The 15,666-nt window shown below is 44.5% G+C and overlaps 1 protein-coding gene across 1 annotated transcript; it reads left to right on the top strand.

Moving 5' to 3' along the window:
- Positions 1–11,143: 11,143 nt before the first annotated feature.
- On the top strand, positions 11,144–15,349 carry LOC119361063 (40S ribosomal protein S25-like). The gene is made up of 4 exons (XM_037626445.1): positions 11,144–11,314; positions 14,573–14,662; positions 14,787–14,921; positions 15,037–15,349. The coding sequence occupies exons 1-4, from the start codon at positions 11,144–11,146 to the stop codon at positions 15,157–15,159; spliced, it is 519 nt and encodes a 172-aa protein (XP_037482342.1). The 3' UTR covers positions 15,160–15,349.
- Positions 15,350–15,666: the final 317 nt, after the last annotated feature.

The following is a 15,666-nucleotide window of genomic DNA, read 5'->3' as shown; positions in this document are numbered from 1 at the left end:
CCCCCACCACGCGCCGCCGGAGCCCCGCCCTGTGCTGCTGGAGCCCCCCTCCATCCCTTGCCATGGGCCGCCGGAGCCCCGCCATCCCCGCCGAACCACGCATCATCGGGAGCCCCATCTCGCTCCTCACCTTCTTTCGTGGATCTCCGGCATGGGATCCGGCGACTCGGGGTTCTCCGGCGCCCTACCCTGGCCTCTTCCTCTCCGACATCCCCGACATCCACGGGCCAGTACCACACCAGCGAGCAGCTCAGCCAGATCCTCCTCTGGCTCCATCGCCGTGCCTCCGTCTTCAGATCGGGAGCTCAGCCACCCCGCGCCATCAACACTGTACTGCCTCCTCCCGCGCGTGCAATGCACATCCTGCCGCGCTGCAGTCAACAACGGTGGCACTAGTCCCCCATCCCCCTAGTCCTAATGTCGGCGACCCTGTCTTCAGCGGGGACGATGCTCGTACAGTTTAAAAAACATTTTGCTGATTTTTTGGGATTTTGGATGTGCATGAAACTGCTGTAGTGCGAAGTGTGTTTTTGGTGCAGGTTTGGGTGTTGTTGGTGCAGTGTAGAGTCCTCTCGATGCAGTCCATAGCAATTTTTTTGATTTTTTTTTCAGGTTTGGCCTTGTGTTTTATCTGCAGTTCATTTAAGTGGAGTTTCTGGCAGATTAGTTCAGTGCATTTTGGTCACAATAATGAGCAGCCTTAGATTCATAAAACACGCTCCAGATCGCCAGGAGCGTGTTGTCCCTCCTCCCCTTGCAGTCTAGGCGTCCGCAGACTTGAAGTGTGCCTGGGCACGCGATCCTGTTCGCCATGTGTTTTTGGTGCAGAATGTCGCATGGGAGTACCCTGTTGTAGTTCGCTAGTCTCCCATCTGCAGTAACGATGTCTTGAATAAATCTGTTTGAAGAATACAAAAAAGTAATGCAGTGTACCGCAACTCCAGCGTGCAGTGCAGTGGGTGTGTGCCCTCCTCGAGCAGCATGGCCATGGTGATGCAGTGCATCGCGACTCCATCGTGCAGTGCAGTGGGTGTGTACCCTCCTCGAGTACTCCTCGACTCCACGCCACCTTGTAGTATGGGCGTCGGTGAATTCTTATTGTTCGAAGACATGCAAGTCGTCGGCGAGTGGCTTGTGGTTCAGGCAGCACGGGCGTGCAGTCCACTACTTGACTTTTGTTTGTGTTTTGAGGTGGTGCAGTGCGGCGATGTTTCTCCTTGGGGCATGGGCGTGGAGTACATTTTTCTATGCTAAAGTTGGGTGACGCATTTCACTCCATCCATGTTTTGCATTTTTTGGAGATTTTTTTTTTGAAGTGCACTCAATTTGTGTAAAAATAATATGTTTCATTCTCCCTATGTATGAGGTGCAAAAATTGTTTCATGTTTCAAATATCAGTTGGCTACATCAACATCTGCAGTCCGTTTGGTCCTCGAATGTGGTTCTCTTTTGAGAGTGATGTCGTTCACTTGTGCACATTGTGGAAGTGCGGAAAAAAATTGCGAAACAACTAAAAAATAATGCGGTCCACTACGATATTTGTCACGGCTCACTTGCCTCATCTCTGCGGTTCACTCTCGTTCATAAAAAAAAGTTGGAAAAAAGACAACAAAAACTCGTCTGAGAAAAATTTACGTGTGACAAAAGAAATCACGAAGTTCACTTGCCTGTCAAATGCAGTGCCGTTTTCGTTCGATGCAGTGTGGTTTTCTGTCGGATGACGTACACTCGCCGATTTGGGTATCGCAAAAAACAGAGTGTCCGCACTTCCATAATATTAAAATTGCTCTTAAACCGTAAGGAATTAGAGAGACTGTTCTACATGAAAAAGTTGCGTCTCATTGATATCTCTCCATCGACATATCATTTGAATCATTTCGACAAGTGGTTTGTAAAAATTTCACGAAAAACGACCGCTGCCACTCGTCGTCCGCGGCACCATTTTCAAAATTAACTTAAAACATAAGGAATCTCAAAACCATTTCTACATATGAAAGTTGCACCTTGTCCATAGATTTCCAACCACGTATTACGCATCTCGTTTTGACAAACGGTTCAAAAACTAAAGCGAAAACTATACCGAAAATTGCAAGATTTTCAAAAAAAAGTAATTCCGCGATTTGGTAAATTTGATACTACTCTTAAACCATAAAGAATTAGAGAAACTAATAGATATGGAAAAGATGCGCCTCGATGATATCTTTCCAACGGCGTATTATTTGCTTTATTACGATGAGCGGTTTAGAAAAATCACGAAAAAACGCTCGCTGCCACTCATTGTCCGTAGCACCGTTTTTGAAACTGCTCTTAAAAAGCGAGGAATCTCGAAAAGTGTTCAACATGATGAAGTTGCGCCTAATCCATAGCTTTCCAACGGTATATTATACGCCTCGTTCTGATAGACGTTAAAAAATTAGAACGAAAACAGTATCAAAAAAACACTGCGTGCAATTTTCTCCAATACGAAGTTCACTAGTCTGTATTGCAGTGCTCTTGTTATAGAAAGTGCAGTGCTCTCGCGTTGAGCATGCAGTGCGGAAGTGTTATCAGAATAGTTATTCTGCTAATATTAGCAGAATAGACCGGCTGTATATGTGTACATATATATATATATATATATATATGTGTGTGTGTGTGTGTGTGTGTGCATCTCTGACAGGTATATAGATCAACGATGGCGAGGAAGTGGTATGCCTTGTATGTAGGACATGTTGCAGGTGTGTATGATGAGTGGCCAGAGTGTTAGGCCCAAGTCTCTGGCTTCTCCGGCGGAAGCCATAAAGGGTTTGTTAGCAGAGCAGAAGCCGAAACTAGTTACTTGAGATTCATAGCACAACATGGGATTCGGAACCAGCGCTGTTGCAAAAACTACTACATAATACCACTTTTGATCATCATGATCGCTCTTATCTCGTATGTCATAGTTTAGGTAGATGATGAAACATGTGTCTACTGTGACAATGTAAGAGACATGTGATCATTAACTTGTATCGCTATTTCGAGATGATGATGAGATCAACATCATTTGTGTTCGATGATGATGATATGATGAGACTATGTTGTACCACTTCGATGATGATGATGAGACATTCATTATAGTTTCAGTGTGTGTGTATGTTGTAATTGTATAAAACCTGTAAAAAGATGAATATAACAAAAAAAATACTAGCGGTAGCGTGGGGTTTTGGAGTAGTAGCAGCGCTGCATTACCAGTAGCGTTGGTTGTAGAGCCACGCTACTAGTATTAGCAGTAGCGATGGACAGAGGCGCGCTACTACTAGACATAGGTAGCAGGAGCGCTGGTTGAAACAAGCGCTACTGCTAAAAATGAGTTGTAGCGTCGTAGCAGTAGCGGGCCTGCCCGCGCTACTAATAGCCAAAAAATCAGTGCTACTGGTAAGGGTTTTCCTAGTAGTGGTTATAGCCACACAGTTACTTTCACTTTACCTAAAAACCTTGTTGAAGTTAGGTCGGCCCCGATGGGTATCCACAAGAGTTAGTGAAGTCACGTTGACCTGGATTGTGCCCCGGAGATAACTACGAGGCACAACCGGGCAGGCAAACATCCCTAGAGTGGGTTGGGCTTGGCCCTTGTCGTATGTCCTCGAGACGAGGCGCCGGGAGCACCGATCATCACCGCGCGCTCCCAAGACACTAACGGTTTGGGTATTTGATCTGAGTTGGTCGTTGACCTATGCACACTAACCGCCACGCAGAAACAGATATGGGCACTCGGCATCGTATGTATAAGCCGAAGCTCTTCGGACGTTAGCAATAGAGCGGTGCACGCCCGGTTGGACGGGAACCACCTATGCTTGTATTAGGGGGTGGGTCTGCACCGGGCTGCCCAAGCAACATGGAGGAGTGCAAAGGGCTATGAGCCCAAGACCCATGCACGCTTAGGATGTACACCGACGTTTTGGCCTCTCTATTGAACCTAGGTAGGACTATGACCTGTTGATCTTCCGAGGTCGGGCATTAATCAAGAAAGTGTGTCCGTCCAGAGATGATTGAGCGTATCGGGTAATGTGGTGCGCCCCTGTAGGGAAGTTGATATATTCGAATAGCCGTGTCCATGGTAACATGATGACTTGGAGTTGTATCCAGATCTATACAACTAGAACTGGATACTGGGGATGGTAAATGGATATGGTGGCTTCGGGATTGCTTTCTCGTAGGGAGTCAATAAAGGATCAACATGGCAATGGGTACCCGCAACCCGCGAACCCGACGAGTAAAAACCCTATTAGGGCAAGAGTTTGGGAAAAATAAATACCCATGGGTTTATAAATTGGAAAAAATTATACCCATCAGGTAAGCCGGGTATGGGTATGGGAAGGCAATACCCATGCCCACATACCCTTATACCCGCGTACGAAAATACAACCGCTAGCCTCGACCCAAAATCCCATCCCTTACCCATGTGCATGATCTTATTTAAATGCGTAATCTTGTTTGTGAACTCATGATTTTGTTGATCTTATTATAGTATCCTTCATTTGATCATTTTAAAGTAGGGCTCCAGAAGTAACTTCAATAAAAGAAAATTATAGGAAATTGTGCCCCTCTTGTTTGTCTTATAATTGGAAAAAGGAAGAAAGAATATATGGTAATGTTTCTCTAAGATGTTCACTTACATATGTGATTGTTTGGTGCCGTCTAGTTCATGCTTATTGCTACCCACTTTTGTAAATTAATACCATTTTTTATTCCATGACACAACAAATCGTGATATGCATGTGCTGAAATGCTAAAATGTGGTATATATTTGTTGAAATTTTGAAGTATACATGCTGAAATTTTGTGTATATATGTGAAAAATGCTAAAAAAATACATGCTGAAGCGTGAATTGGGTAAGGTGACCGAGAAGGGTATTTTTATCCACGGGTATTACCCGCACCCGGCCGGGTATGGGTATGGGAACAATTTGAAACCCGAGGTGCAGATACGGGTATGGATTTGGGCGAAAAATATTGATACGGGTAAGGGTTTGGGCGACCATCACCCGCACCCGAACCCGGCGGGAGCCATGATGAAGAAAGGATCTCTGGGCGTTAATACTACAACATGCTTGCTACTTATAATATGCTAATCTACACTCTTCTAATGCTGCAAGATGCTAGTCTTCGATAGGCTAGGCTTTCTCCTCTATTCTGGCATTCTACTGTTCAGTCCAAAGATATAGCCCCATTCCTTTGATACTGATGCATACTTAGTATAGATCTTATATAAGTCTTGTGAGTACTTTGGATGAGTACTCACGGTTGCTTTGCTACCCATTTTCCCTCTACTCGTTTGATGCGATCAGATGACGGATCCCAGGAGCCAGATGCCACCGCTGACGACTACTACTATCCCAACGGAGCCTACTACTACGTGGAGACCATCGATGACCAGGAGTAGATAGGAGGCACCCTGGCAGGAGGCTTTGCCTTTTCAATCGTTGACGCTTTTGTGCTAGCCTTCTTAAGGCAAACTTGTTTAACTTATGTTTGTACGCAGATATTGTTGATTCCGGTGACTCGTTTGTATTCGAGCTTCTCTATTCGATCCCTGCGCGTCCCACCCCGTCATCAGTCCTGTGTTGCCTATGCTTGCGCCCCAAAACGGTTGCTGACTTTGTACAACTCCGTAGGGCGCGCTACAGCAACTTTTCTATTCGAGGCCCCTGGCTTGTAATATAAAGTTTGTATGACTTTAATTTGTGTCTAGAGTTGTGTTGTGATATCTTCATGTGAGTCCCTGATCTTGATGGTACACATTTGCGTGTATGATTAGTGTACGATTGAATCGGGGGCGTCACACTAAGAATGGAGATTTTCTCAAGAGGCCGAGGGGCAAGACCAACTCCAAGGCTGACAAGAAGCATGATGCAGCATCCATCGCCTTGCAAGCAATTTTGTATGGCATGATGACTCAAAAGGAAGTGAGGGAGGAGATAAGGACAAAGGGAATGAGGAGCAAATGAAGACATACTTGGAGCTCCAAACAAAGAAGCTTGACATGGAGGAGGCCGTCAAGAGGAGGAAGATCGACATGAAGGAGGCCGCCTAATCGAAGAAGCTCGAGATTGAGGCCACCAATGCCGACACCAAGGCAAAAGAGGTGGCACTAGCAATCATGAGCGTCGACATGACCAACATGTCCCCGAAGAGAAAGACTTGGTTCGCAAACCAGTAAAAGGAGATGTACGGCCAAGACGTCCTCAACAAGGAAGGCCTTGGCCGTGGTCTATGGTTGTTCTTTTTGAAGGCTGACTAGTGTGCCAGCCGCTGACTCTGTTGCCGATGAAAAACTTGTTCATTCTAAATGATGGCTAGTGTGTCGACTGTTGGCTCTTTTGCTAGCGAAAAATTTGTTCATTTTGAAGGCTAGCTAGTGTGTCGGCCGCTAGCTCTGGGTTTTTTTAAAGGGGAATATATTAATATCAAGCAGATACCAATTACACCCAGCCTTTGCACCAACAAGATGTATAAAAACATCCAGGATGCACATAGCCAAAACAAAAATAAAAAGAGGAAAATGAGAAAAAAGACCCTGCTACGGTGATCAATCACCCGTAGTAGTAGCACTCTAACCACCACCAAAGACAACACCCAAACTATAAAGAAAGGTTCTCCAAAAGCAACGCCTTCAAAAAGGAAACAATGCACAAGCATTATCCTTGCCCGATCAAAGATCATAGGTTTTCACCCTGGAGGAAGGTCGTGTTCCCAAAAAACAATGCCTTCAATAAGGCCGCTGCCAGGCACAACCGATAAATGACAGACCTTGGGTTTCACCCTAGGAATCACGACTCGGTACTCAAAGGAGCACCACCAAGAAAGAAGTCCTCCAATGCTGCCGCCCCCACTTGCGGAGGCTACTACAGGTCACGTACCACTAGGCTCACATGAACTCATGTCCAGTCTGGACAGGAACATATCCAGCAAGCCACTTAGCTCCAAGTCAAGCCAACTACGTGGTCTTCATCGCATTCAAGGCCCCACCTTCGCCACTTGCAGATCCTCCAATCACACCATGGCATTCTTCACATGTGTTAATCCATGGAAATCTTGGTGCAGACATTTTCCAAGGTGTCAACAAAACAGAGCTTCATGATACCCCGATGGAGCTGATTATGTTGATGTTGCAGGTGCACACGACCGGCCCCATTTCTATCAAGATGTTCAAAGAGCGTCATATACGCCAGTCTTTGTTTTCCTTCGAAGGAGAAGCCCGGAACTCGCCAATGAGTAGATCAAAGAGGACTAACCACTAGAGCGATGCCTTCTCTCGAAGACAACTAGGGCCGCCGCCTGGCCAATTATTTTTGCCGCAACAGCTTGACCATGGCAAGCGCATACCCAGCAGTGCGCGTGCCTACAACAACCACAAACATGCATGCCCTTCCGCCATGCAACGGACTAAGTGGAGCCAGATCCGATCGGATCCAGCCATCCTTGCAGCACCACCGCCATGCAACGTCCGGGACAAGGGGAGCCAGATCCAATCAACAAGCGGACTGATCCAGCCATCCCCGCAGTATCCAGCCACAAGCTACCGGCTCACCCTCCGCCAGCGGAGGCACGACGTAGCCCGACGTGCCAGCCACCACAGCCGTCACAAACCAATGTGCCGCATGACTAAAGAAGACCCCCCCCCCTCCGCCGCCACCACCACCGCACCAGGCTTTGCCAGACGATGGCCACCGGCGGCGAGGAGGAGGGAGGAACAGGTGGAAGGAGACGGTGGCGGCGTGTAGCAAGTCGCCGCCCGTGTCACCTAGTTAGGCGACGCAAGGACTAGCATATGTTTGTTGGTTGCTGGTTGTGTTGTCGGCATGAACCACGGCCGATGGCGTGAACTATGACCACTGGCATGGAGCTACGTCTTTGTTGCTTTGTCAAAAGTTTGCATTCAGTCGAACGAGATGTGGCCGAGATGTGTCCGTGCGTTGGGCAAATGGCCGGACACCGCACCATTGCTCAATCCAAACGGACAAAATCCGGACAAAACGTGCATTGGAGTTAGCCTTAGGAAGAGATTGGGAGATTATCAGCCGGTCACTCCATTAGCAAATATTTTGTGTGTTACATACAGTTAGATACTCCATCAGCAAGCCGACGATACGCTTGGCATTGGCGTCGGCGAAATGGCAGGCGTTGGAGCGAGATGTCGGAAAAGGCTGCGGCAGGAGAACGCGTGCCCCGACAGGCAGGTCGCGCGCGCACGGCCACCCGACCGAGCCGCACCGCTCCCCCGCCTCCGTTGTCCCCACGGCGCGTACGCAAATGTGTCTACGTTTCTAAGTTTGTACGCCGCGTGTCTGGGTGGTATGTTTTCGTGGGGAAAAGTCCAATTTAAACCCTGAATTCGTAGAGGTTAGGCGAAATGAACCCCCACATCCAAATTCCTATCGTTTGCACCCTGAACTATACAATTCCGGTCTAAAATGAACCCTAGGGTCGTTTGGAACACCGGGATTACAGACGTGGCCAGGATTGGTCGCGCGCGGGAAAAAAACTGGGCGAGCCCAGTCTGGCCCAGCGCGCTGTCCACTTCGTGCAGTCTGTGAGGCCCAGCGACACACAAAGAACGCAAAAGAAAAAACAAATGCATACGTTGACTTTTTCCATTAATTTGCGAGTAGCACGAATCAAACTGCAGTAGTGTACGTTGACAGCTGTAGCCTTTAACCACTACGTCAATTTCACTTGCTTGTACAGTCCAGTAAAAATATGAGTATTTGACCCTTTTTTAGTTCACAAAATGAAAAAAAAAGAACTGCAGAAATTCGAGATAGTTCAGGGAAATAAAAAAAGATCATGAATTTGGCCAAAAAAATACGACTCTGAAAAAAAGTTTGTGGATTTTAAAAAGTTGACGGATTATAAAAATTCCACAAGTTTCTAAAAAAGTTCACAAATTAAAAAAACATATTGAAAAAAGTTTCATGCACTAGATAATTATTTTAGAGATTATATCATAAAGAAAAAAGTAAAAAAATCACGCATTAATTTGTTTCCACGGATTATGTAAAAAAGAAAAATAGAAAGGTGTTTCCTGCATTAGATATTTTTAGCAGTGTAACAGACAAAATGGGGCGGCCCAGCGTGGGGACAGGTGCACACCATGGTCAACACTGCGGCTTAGGTTCATCAATTTAAAAATGTTAATTCTGTATAATTTAAAATGTCCGTCGTATATTAAGAAAATGTTCAATAGATATATTACAAAATCTTCAGTCCATAATATTTGCAAATGTTCAAAAGATGTTCTATACATAATGTACTGCGCCACGAATCTATCAATTTAACTCACTGGTTCGGTTGGCAAGTTCCAACAGCTAACAAGACCCAAGTCGCGAGTTTGAGTCACTCAGCAGGTTTTCACAGATTTATTTGTGCGCACCTTCTATTCAATAGCTCCAAATGGGCCGGGTTTTATATACTTGAAAAAATAATTTGAACACTAAAAAAATATTTACTGAATTTTTTTGCGCGCCTGCTATTCAATAGCTCCACATGGGCCGGTTTTTATATACTTAAAAATAATTTGAGCATTCAAAAAAATATTTACGGGATGTGAAAACAATATGGAAATTTGGAAAAAAGTTCGTAGATTTTAGATAAGGTGTCCCGGTGGTTTGTTGCTTCGATCAACAACGAGTGATTTTCTGTTCGAGCTACCACCGCATGCCAATTTTTTTAACGAAAAAACTAAAGCGGGCCGGTCCAGCGGGGAGTAGGGTGTGCGCCCTTTGATTTTTTTTGTTTTTTAACGAAAAAATACTCTAGTGGGCCGGCCCATCAGACGAATCCCAGTTCAAACGATACCAGGGTTCGATTTAGACCGGGATTGCAGAGTTCAGGGTGCAATCGACCGGGATTTCGATTTGGAGGTTCATTTCGCCCGACGTCTACAAATTCAAGGTTTAAAATGGACTTTTTCCGTTTTCGTGCTTGCATGGAGTCCTGGACGCATCCACACGTTTGCGCATCGATCAGAAGTGTGTATCCTCTGCTCCCGCCTCATAGCTCACATGCTTCCATCTTTAAACAATAAATTTAAAAAATTACAGTTTAAGTAAAAAATCAAAAATAACTAACATGGTTTTAGTTTAAATTACTGACGTAGTTTTAGTTCAAAGTCAAAAATAACTTGCGTAGTTTTAGTTCAAATTTAAACTAAAATCGTGTCAGTTATTTCCAAACAAAGGGAGTAGTTTTTTTTTTAATGCTCACAAGACATGTATGCACCGTCTTTAAGAATTTTAAATTCAAATTCAAAATACACAAAGATAAAGAAAAGAAAAAGGATTGGCTGCAATCAACGGCTCCACGCTTTTGCGTTCACCGCCTTTGTTACTTGCCACGTATCCTCATAGGCCTCACGTTCACGACCCTTTTTACAAAGTCTCAGGGAATCCTGTTCATTCCTTTCCTCTCTCCCTCGTCAACATTCACCCTAATTTGTCACGCACAAAGTAGCACGCGCCCTATACACGGCATCCAATTGTTTTTTTTTTAGCATCAGTACAGACATAAGCGCTCATATACACGCGCATATATTCATCCCTATGAACGCACACACGCACACCCTATCTCTATGAGCATCTCCAAGAGACTGAGCCGGCATATCATCTTGAGATTTACGAAGTCACCGTAGGCGCCTCGTCGTCGACGGGAACGTCTCCTCCCACTGAAAGCGCATCGCCGGAAATTCTGAAAATAAATCCAGGAATAATGCGAGCACCAGGATTTGAACCCTGGTGGGTTGGGGATACCACTGTCCACCTAACCAACTCAACCACAGGTTGATTCGCCACGGCATCCAATTGTTGTTGGGTGTTCGTTGTCCGCCGCGTTGATGCAGAAGGGGCCTCAGGCTGGTCACAGTGGGCAAGAACATAAGCTAGTAACTTCACACTTCCCTAGACTATGTTACTACTACCATAGTGCATAGGAACATTTATGTAGTGTAATGCAACGATGTATTTATTAGGTTATAGACTCATTGTTTTTTGGAGTGTGTGATGTTCCGGTAACTTAGCTAGTTACCACAAACACCTCTCTGTTCACTAAATATGTGCCACATAAGTAAAGTTGTATTGGAGTGTGTGATGTTATTCCTAAATTCTATCCCACTGTGACCAGCCTGATGTTGCTCATTGGCCGCCCGCCTGCTATTGACATGCCAAAGACCGGGTCGCCACATGCCGCTGCACGCCGGGCGCTGGCTGCTGCTCAACGACATGCTATTTCTGGGAACCAGCTCCTCTACCGTGCTGTTAAGCACGGCACCCTGCCGTGCCTCCTTGTGGCGCTAGCGGTCGCATGCATATGGGCCTTGTCAAAAACAAAACTAACTCAGCCCAGCCGTTATATCCATCACACCGTCCTACTAAAAAAAGATTAATTACCTAAAAATAGAATAATGAATTAACTATAATTAATACAATACATGGCTAACGAAAATAAACTCATTTCAGAAAAACATTTTTACTAAATCTCAATCTTATTTTACTTGGAGCAGAATATGTCATTTTCCTATTTTCTATTTATTATTTTAATCGGTTCGATTGGTACCTTTATTTTTGTTTTTGTGTTCTTTTAGATAATACCGTGAAACAAAAATGAACTCATTTCAGAAAAAATTGCTTTGCTAATCTCAGTCTTATTTTGCTCAAAGCGGAATATGTCCTTTCTATTTATTATTTTGACCAGTTTGATTGGTACATTTATTTTTATGTGTGTCGGTTTTATTTTTACCACATTCATCGCCCAAACAAAACTAGAATTTCATGCCAACATATCGTGCGCAACTGCAGTCGCACTTCAGGGCATGGGGGTGCAACTACAATTGCATGTCCATCGATCGCATTTAACTATAGTTAAAGATCGTCGTGTTGTATCCCTTTGGTCGCCACCGGGTTGCGGCTAGAGTTTCCTGCTCGGCTGTGTAGCCGCCTCGCTCACAAGTTTCAACAAATATATTACCCGCGAAAAAACAAATATATCAATGTATTAAAAAAATATGATTTTAAATAACACACTTTTCTTTCATTCTTCTTTTTCTAGTTTTATGTTTTTAATACATGAATATATTTGTCAGAGTCATGAGAGAGGCGGCTATGCAGCCGACCAAGGCGCAACACTTGTTCTCTCCCTAATGATGACGCCTGAGCACAGAGACATCGGCGACAGATGGACATGCAATTGTAGATGCACGCTAGTGCATGTTTTTTTAATAGGAGGAATATCCATAGTCTCTGGATCGCCTGAGCGCTCGCCCTCATCGCCTCGCTCGCTCGCTCTCTCAATAAATCTCCCACCCTCATGAACTCAAGGGGCAGATCACCGGTGCACATGCATGCCACTGCAGTTGCGCACGATCGGTTGGAAGGCAGCTAAAATTATGTGTGGTCGGCGGATGTGGTAAAAATAAAAGCACACAAAAATAAAATTAAAAGTACAATTGAATGGATTAAAATAATAAATAGAAAATAGGAAAATGACATATTCCGCTCCACGTAAAAAAAAGACTGAGATTTTGTAAAACTATTTTTTTGAAACAAGTTCACTTTAGTTAGTCATGTACTGTATTAATTATAATTACTAATTCGTTAATCTATTCAGGTGTGTGATGCATCGAACGGATGGGCTGGGTAGCTACATTGGTTTTTGGCAAGGCCCATATGCCTGCGTCCACTAGCGCCACAAGGAGGCACGGCAGGGTGCCGTGCTTAACAGCACGGTAGAGGAGCCGGTTCCCATGTTTCACTGCCCTCGCCGGGATAGCCCTCCGTGCTGGAGTCGGTCGCGGGACCATCAGCATAGTGCGAGGTAACGGCTCCGGTGGGCCTCTTCTTGGAGGGGAGCCGTCCCTGGCGCTGGGCTTGATACGGATCAGGGATGCGGACATCCTGTCATTCCTACTCCCTCCGTTCCTAAATATTTGTTTTTCTAGATATTTCAATAAATGACTACATACAAAGTAAAATGAGTGAATCTACTCTCTTAAATATGTTTATATACACCCGTATGTGATAGTCTATTTGAAATATCTAGAAAGATAAATATTTAAAAACGGAGGGAGTATCTCGCATGGCCAAAACTATGAAGGAGGGGTTGGGGAGAAGTGCTCGAGGTGGCAATTGACAGATTATCCAAAGGGCGGGAAGGAGTGGAGTGAGGCGACCTTGGGAGTATCCCACATGCCATCAATTGCCGCCAGTACTCGCCGGAAATCGACCCATTCTCTCATTGTGGCCTCCTGCGCACTCGGAAGGCGGCCATTCTCACGCGTTGATTGAGGTATAGGCAGCTAGTACTATTCGGCGCACAGGTCGCCAAGTAGCCACGCTGCCCGTACCCTCCCCCATGTGCATGTCCTTTGTAGGGGCCGACCCAAATTGACTTTTTACCACCGGTTGTGGAAAGATTCTAGGATCTTCGCTGGACCAATTTTTCTCTTTTTCTTCAGGTTTTTCTTTCTTTTATATTTTTTCCTTTTTCTTTTCTGTTTTCCTTTTCCTTTTTAATTTATTTTTAGTTTTTTCTCGTTTTCTCAAGTTCTTTTCTTTTTACATTTTGCTTTTTTTCCTTCTTAATTTTTATTTTTTGCGTACATCTTCTAAATTAATGAACATTTTTCATTTACACGAATATTTTTGAAATCATAAACATTCTTCAAATTTATGAACATTTTTTGGAATAATGGATCATTTTTTACAAATTCGCAAAGATTGTTTGAAACTTGTGAACATTTGTTTGTTTTTCATGAATTTTTTATGAGTGCATGAACATTTTTTGAACCGTCTAGAATTTTTTGAATCGACCAAATTGTTTTGAATTTTGATAACAACTTTTGAACATCACAATTCCTTTTTATATTCTTGTGAACATTTTATAAAATTCGTGAACATTTTTATAAATCCTAAAAAGAATTCGTTAACATTTTTTAATATGCAAAAAAATCAAAGTACCGAACAAAATTTGAAATTCATGAACATGTTTTTATTTTTGTAATTTTTTCCAAAATCATGATCATTTAATTATTTTTCAAACAGTTTTTCCCGAATTCGCATTTTTTGTGAAATTTGAAACTTTTTTGAAATACCAAATTATTTTAAAGATGAAAAGGAAAATGAAATGCATTAAATAGAGGGCATCCCACCCAACGCATGGGCCGTCCCAAAAGGACGCGCGGAGCGCGCGACCGCTATGTCTGCGGCCTGTTAAGGTAAAGGCGCGGCAATTAGGAGGTCTCGCGGTCCAAACTCCAGATCGATAACCACCTGTATCCGTCTCAAAAAAAAAAAAAAACGTATCCGTCTGGGTCTCTATATGTCAGGTGCATTGCCCGTAGGTTTCAGGGATCCATATAAGCAGCACGACTGCACGACCGAAGCCCTAGCAGAAGCATATCGGTGTTCCGCAGAGTGCGGTTTCTCGCAAGCACTTCTTGTTCGATCGTTTTCTCGCCTCCCAGCACCTCCTCGATCGGCGGCCATGGTAAACCCTCGTCCCTCCCGACCATAACGAAGCTCCCCGCGTAGATAAACATTGACCGATTTCCGCCGCGCAGGCCGTGAAGAAGGACAACAAGGCGGCGGCATCCTCGTCGGCGGCGAAGCCCGCCAAGGCCGGCAGCGGGAAACAGAAGCAGAAGAAGAAGGTACGTAGTATAAGCTAGTCCAAGCGATCTCCGGGGTGAATTTACTTCTCTCACCTCTGGATCACAGGATCTGTCATCAATCTGGGTCACGATTAATTTGGTGTTTGATCCTGTGCATATGCAGAAGTGGAGCAAGGGAAAGCAGAAGGAGAAGCTCAACAACGCCGTGCTGTTCGACCAGCCCACCTACGACAAGATGCTGTCCGAGGCGCCCAAGTACAAGCTCGTCACCCCCTCCGTCCTCTCCGAGCGCCTTAGGGTACGTATACGTTTGATCGATCATACGGTTCTCTTCTTGATTAACCCGGGTACAATGCACAGCTTACAGATGATGGTTGTCTGAAGATCTCACCTTGAGCATTATCTTCCTGCAGATCAATGTGTCCCTGGCTAAGAGGGGCATCAAGGACTTGATGGCAAGGGGGCTCGTAAGGGGAGTGTCACTTCATGCCAGCCAGCAGATTTTCACCAGGGCCACCAATGTACCATCGAGTTAGTTGTATTTGCTAGTGGCGTTTTTCTTGTCCAGTACTAGGCTAATTAGATGAAAATGAGTTGTAGATTAATAAGAAGTTGATACCCTTGTATTTAAGTATATTCTTCAGTCAGTACGAATAGTGTTAAATTATCTTGTTTTTACATGATCAATCTTTGTTCGTGGGATTGTAGATTTGATCACTGCCTTTATTATCTTCTCTGATCATGCTACCCTCATTTGATCAAAAGAACAATAGAGCCAGGTTTTTCAGTATTGACTTTGTACACAAGAGAATTGACTTCTGTTGTGATTGTCCATTGGGAAATAACAATGGAAGCTCAACCATGAAAACCTGAAAATATTGGCTAGCCCAGCAATTGTAATGGGCAAAAAGTTGGTTTTGCAAACAAAATTATCACAATCCCTTCCGCGTTGGCAATTATAACTCCCCCCTCCCCTCCTTTTTTTGCGAAAGGACCAGATCAGTTATAAAATTTCATCGGAAATACAAAGCATCTCAAACATA

This window comes from Triticum dicoccoides, chromosome 2B (assembly GCF_002162155.2).
Source record: "Triticum dicoccoides isolate Atlit2015 ecotype Zavitan chromosome 2B, WEW_v2.0, whole genome shotgun sequence".
NCBI lineage: Eukaryota > Viridiplantae > Streptophyta > Magnoliopsida > Poales > Poaceae > Triticum > Triticum dicoccoides.
Note: the sequence above shows the minus strand (reverse complement) of the source record. Positions and strands in the feature narration are given on the sequence as shown.

Coding starts and splice junctions, on each gene's coding strand:
- LOC119361063 (XM_037626445.1), top strand. CDS start 11,144: ATGTTGCTCATTGGCCGCCCGCCTGCTATTGACATGCCAAAGACCGGG. Junction 11,315..14,572: donor GCCTCCTTGTGGCGCTAGCG/GTCGCATGCATA, acceptor TCCGCCGCGCAG/GCCGTGAAGAAGGACAACAA. Junction 14,922..15,036: donor TCCTCTCCGAGCGCCTTAGG/GTACGTATACGT, acceptor ATCTTCCTGCAG/ATCAATGTGTCCCTGGCTAA.